The sequence below is a fragment of the Abramis brama genome, assembly GCF_963993115.1.
Source record: "Abramis brama genome assembly, chromosome: 20".
Classification (NCBI taxonomy): Eukaryota; Metazoa; Chordata; class Actinopteri; order Cypriniformes; family Leuciscidae; genus Abramis; species Abramis brama.
In genome coordinates this window covers 16,320,936-16,324,004 of record NC_139982.1, presented here as the reverse complement: position 1 = coordinate 16,324,004, position 3,069 = coordinate 16,320,936, and the positions used below count along the sequence as shown (strand labels likewise).

General features: G+C 43.4%; 1 protein-coding gene across 1 annotated transcript in view; it reads left to right on the top strand.

Annotated features, from left to right (window-relative positions):
• The window catches only part of LOC311070309 (immunoglobulin superfamily containing leucine-rich repeat protein-like), a 4,650-nt gene extending 2,048 nt beyond the window's left edge, over nucleotides 1-2,602 (top strand). The window contains exon 2 of the mRNA XM_084094086.1: nucleotides 1,013-2,602. Within this exon, the coding sequence (XP_083950212.1) occupies nucleotides 1,013-2,038 (1,026 nt within the window). The 3' untranslated portion in view covers nucleotides 2,039-2,602. The remainder of the gene's footprint in view (nucleotides 1-1,012) is intronic.
• The last annotated feature ends 467 nt before the right edge of the window (nucleotides 2,603-3,069 follow it).

The window sequence follows — 3,069 nt, the reverse complement described above, 5'->3', positions numbered from 1 at the left end:
AACTGTCAGACAGGTTGCTCACATCACATCTACGTCGTCAAGCTCAGTTTGAGGCTGCGCAGTACGCTCAGCCATCAGGAAGTGAGTGCTTCTAATTGACTTCACTTGTCTCCGTTTAAGTCTATGGGGTCGCGGTGTCCATTTCTTTTACTGTCTATGGAATAAAGTGGAGTGCGGTGCGACAGAAGTGTCACACGGACAAGTGGATCCATAGCGTCAAGCCCCGTTCACACCGCCAGCGACACGCAGCGACAAATTGGCGACACGATCCCATTCATTTCAATGGAGCACTGGCAACTTCCAGCGACACGATCTCAGTGACCGTTGGCGACAGAATGTCAAGCGACGCGAGACATGCGACAAAAGTTCAGAAATTTCAACTTTATGCAAATGAGAAGCGATTTTCGCGAGTGACAACCAATTGGAAAGAATACTTTTTTAGTGGAGCTCACGTCACCGTCTCGAGACGCAAGACAGAAGACGCAAGACAGAAGAGTTCAAGGGCGATTTCACTGTTTTATATGATTTGACTGTAACCATCTACATGTATATAATAAAATGATGCATGGAAAAGAAACTGTCGACAGTTCATTTTACAGTTTCCCCTGCATTATGTTGACTATTAGGGACAAGAAAATTGATTATATTTGTCAAATTCGAATGACGTTTTAGTGATTTATGACAGTATGAGTGAGATTAATTCGTTGATTGATCGATCATTAATCTAGTAACATTAAATGATTTAATCCACTGAACACTACTGTGGTAATCTAAAAACACTCTCCCAACAGCATACTGTTACTTTTAATTCTTTCGAGCCTAATTCCTAGTCAAATTAAAATGATATAGTTGTATATATCACTTGTGATGGTATTTTGTATAGATATGGCCAGACGTGCAGTCTACCAATAACATTAGAGCGACAGCACTATGAACGCCCACATTTGTTCTTTGAGTGTGAAAAATACATAAATAATTTGTACTAATCTGCACCTTCATGTGTGCTTGGCAGGTGCTGAAAATGGCAACCAAATACCTGATGCTTGTTGCCTTGGGGACTGCAGTGATTGGCAGTGTGCACTGTTGCCCTGAACAGTGTACCTGCTCTGATAAATATAACCGCCAGTTTACAGATTGTGCCAACAAAGAACTTCTGGAAGTACCTGTGGGCTTGCCGTCCAGTGTGACCACCCTGAGTCTTACAGCTAACAAGATTAAAGTGCTGAGATCCAAAAGCTTTATAAATGTGACCCAGGCGACCTCTCTTTGGCTGGCTTTCAATGAAATCGTCACCGTTGAGAGGGACACCTTGGCTCCGATGATTCAGCTGAAAAATTTGGATATTAGCCACAACAAAATTGTGCATTTTCCATGGGAGGACTTAACCAATCTCACTGCCCTGCAGATGTTAAAGATGAACAATAACGAGATGGTCAGCATCCCCAAGAACGCTTTTTCCAACCTGAAGGACCTGCGTTCGGTCCGTATTAACAATAACAAGTTTACCACCATCGTGCAGGGAACGTTTGATGCTTTGACTGCCATGTCCCACCTCCAAATCTATCACAACCCCTTCACCTGCTCCTGCAACCTAGAGTGGCTTAGGGACTGGATCATCAAATCCTCAATCTCAATCCCTGACCAAAACAACATTGTCTGCGATGCTCCTTCCCACCTCAAAGGTACTCAGGTCACTAGCATGCCCACACTGGATTGCAAGGCTCCGTCCGTGTCCATCACATATCAGCCAAACATCGAAAAAACCGAACTCTATGAGGGATATTTGGTCATGCTATACTGCGAAACAAAAGGAACCCCTAAACCTGACGTCACATGGGAGATATACGCTGGAAACCAGCTAATTACATTCCCTTTACCCGCCATTGTCGAAAAAATTGAGATTCCGGTTAATGGGCCACCTACGAACACCAGGTTCCTTGTGTTTCAAAACGGCACCTTGATCATCCCTCGCATGAGCAAGAAAGAAGAAGGCAACTACACCTGCTCTGCTGTCAACGACAAGCCGAGCGTTCGGTGAGACTTGTTGTCGCAGGCACCAAAAAGCATGCCACCAATTCGAAGCTCGACACAAAAGCACCTAGCCATTTACCAGAAGACAAACTTGGTTCAAAAGGATCCGTTATTAGCATGTCGTCCAAATCTGAGGAGAAGACAAAGAGCCTTCCAACCGGAACATCTCTTATTGCGAGGGATAGAGTGCGAGTGGAAGAAGGGACCGATAGTTTGCCATTTGTTGGCAAATGCGGAAAAAATGATGGTACCAAAAAGTCACCCCTGGACATGTTGTACCTTTGCGTCAGTACTGGTAATGGACATTCAGTGGTGCAGTGGTCCAAGATAGAGGAGGGCGTCAATGCCTATTGCTTTCAGGGCCTCAATTCAGGCACTAATTACACCCTGTGCCTCACCTATGGAGGCCAGGACTGTCAAGTCCAAGTGGTCTTTAGGGTGTAATTTTGGTTTGAGAAGTGGGGGCAAGCACGTGCACAGGTAGGGCTCAACCTGTGCAGAGCACATGCCCTTTTTGCCCTTTTGCCCGAAGTAAATAATAAATAAATAAATAAATCAATGCTATTGGTCACCCTTTACGTCTGTCTGTCTGTTTACAAATAATTAGCCAATGAAAGTTCTTAAAAAGAGCTTGTGTAAATCTTGTTCGATCCTCAAACTGTCAGTAAACCTGATAACTCCGCCCCCTCTATCTTGAAGTTCCGCAGCAGCCGCACTGCAGACAGCAGCTGAATGAAGTTTTGCAAGGGTAAACAAAGATCTTGTTTGAATAAGTACTAAAAACTATGTCTATATGGCTTATATTTAATTTATTTGATGTCTGACTGAGACATGTGGGACCTGACAGAGAGGTCTAGCATTTGCCATCTAGCCATAGCCAATACATAGCCTACATTTAAATAGCCTGTGCATACAGTAGCATTTCATCTTTTATAAAATTATGTAATGTTCCCATTTCCTGCCTTTACATACATTTAGGGACTATGGTGATACAAAATCATAATGTGATTATAATGATAAGTTCTGCTAAAAAAGAAT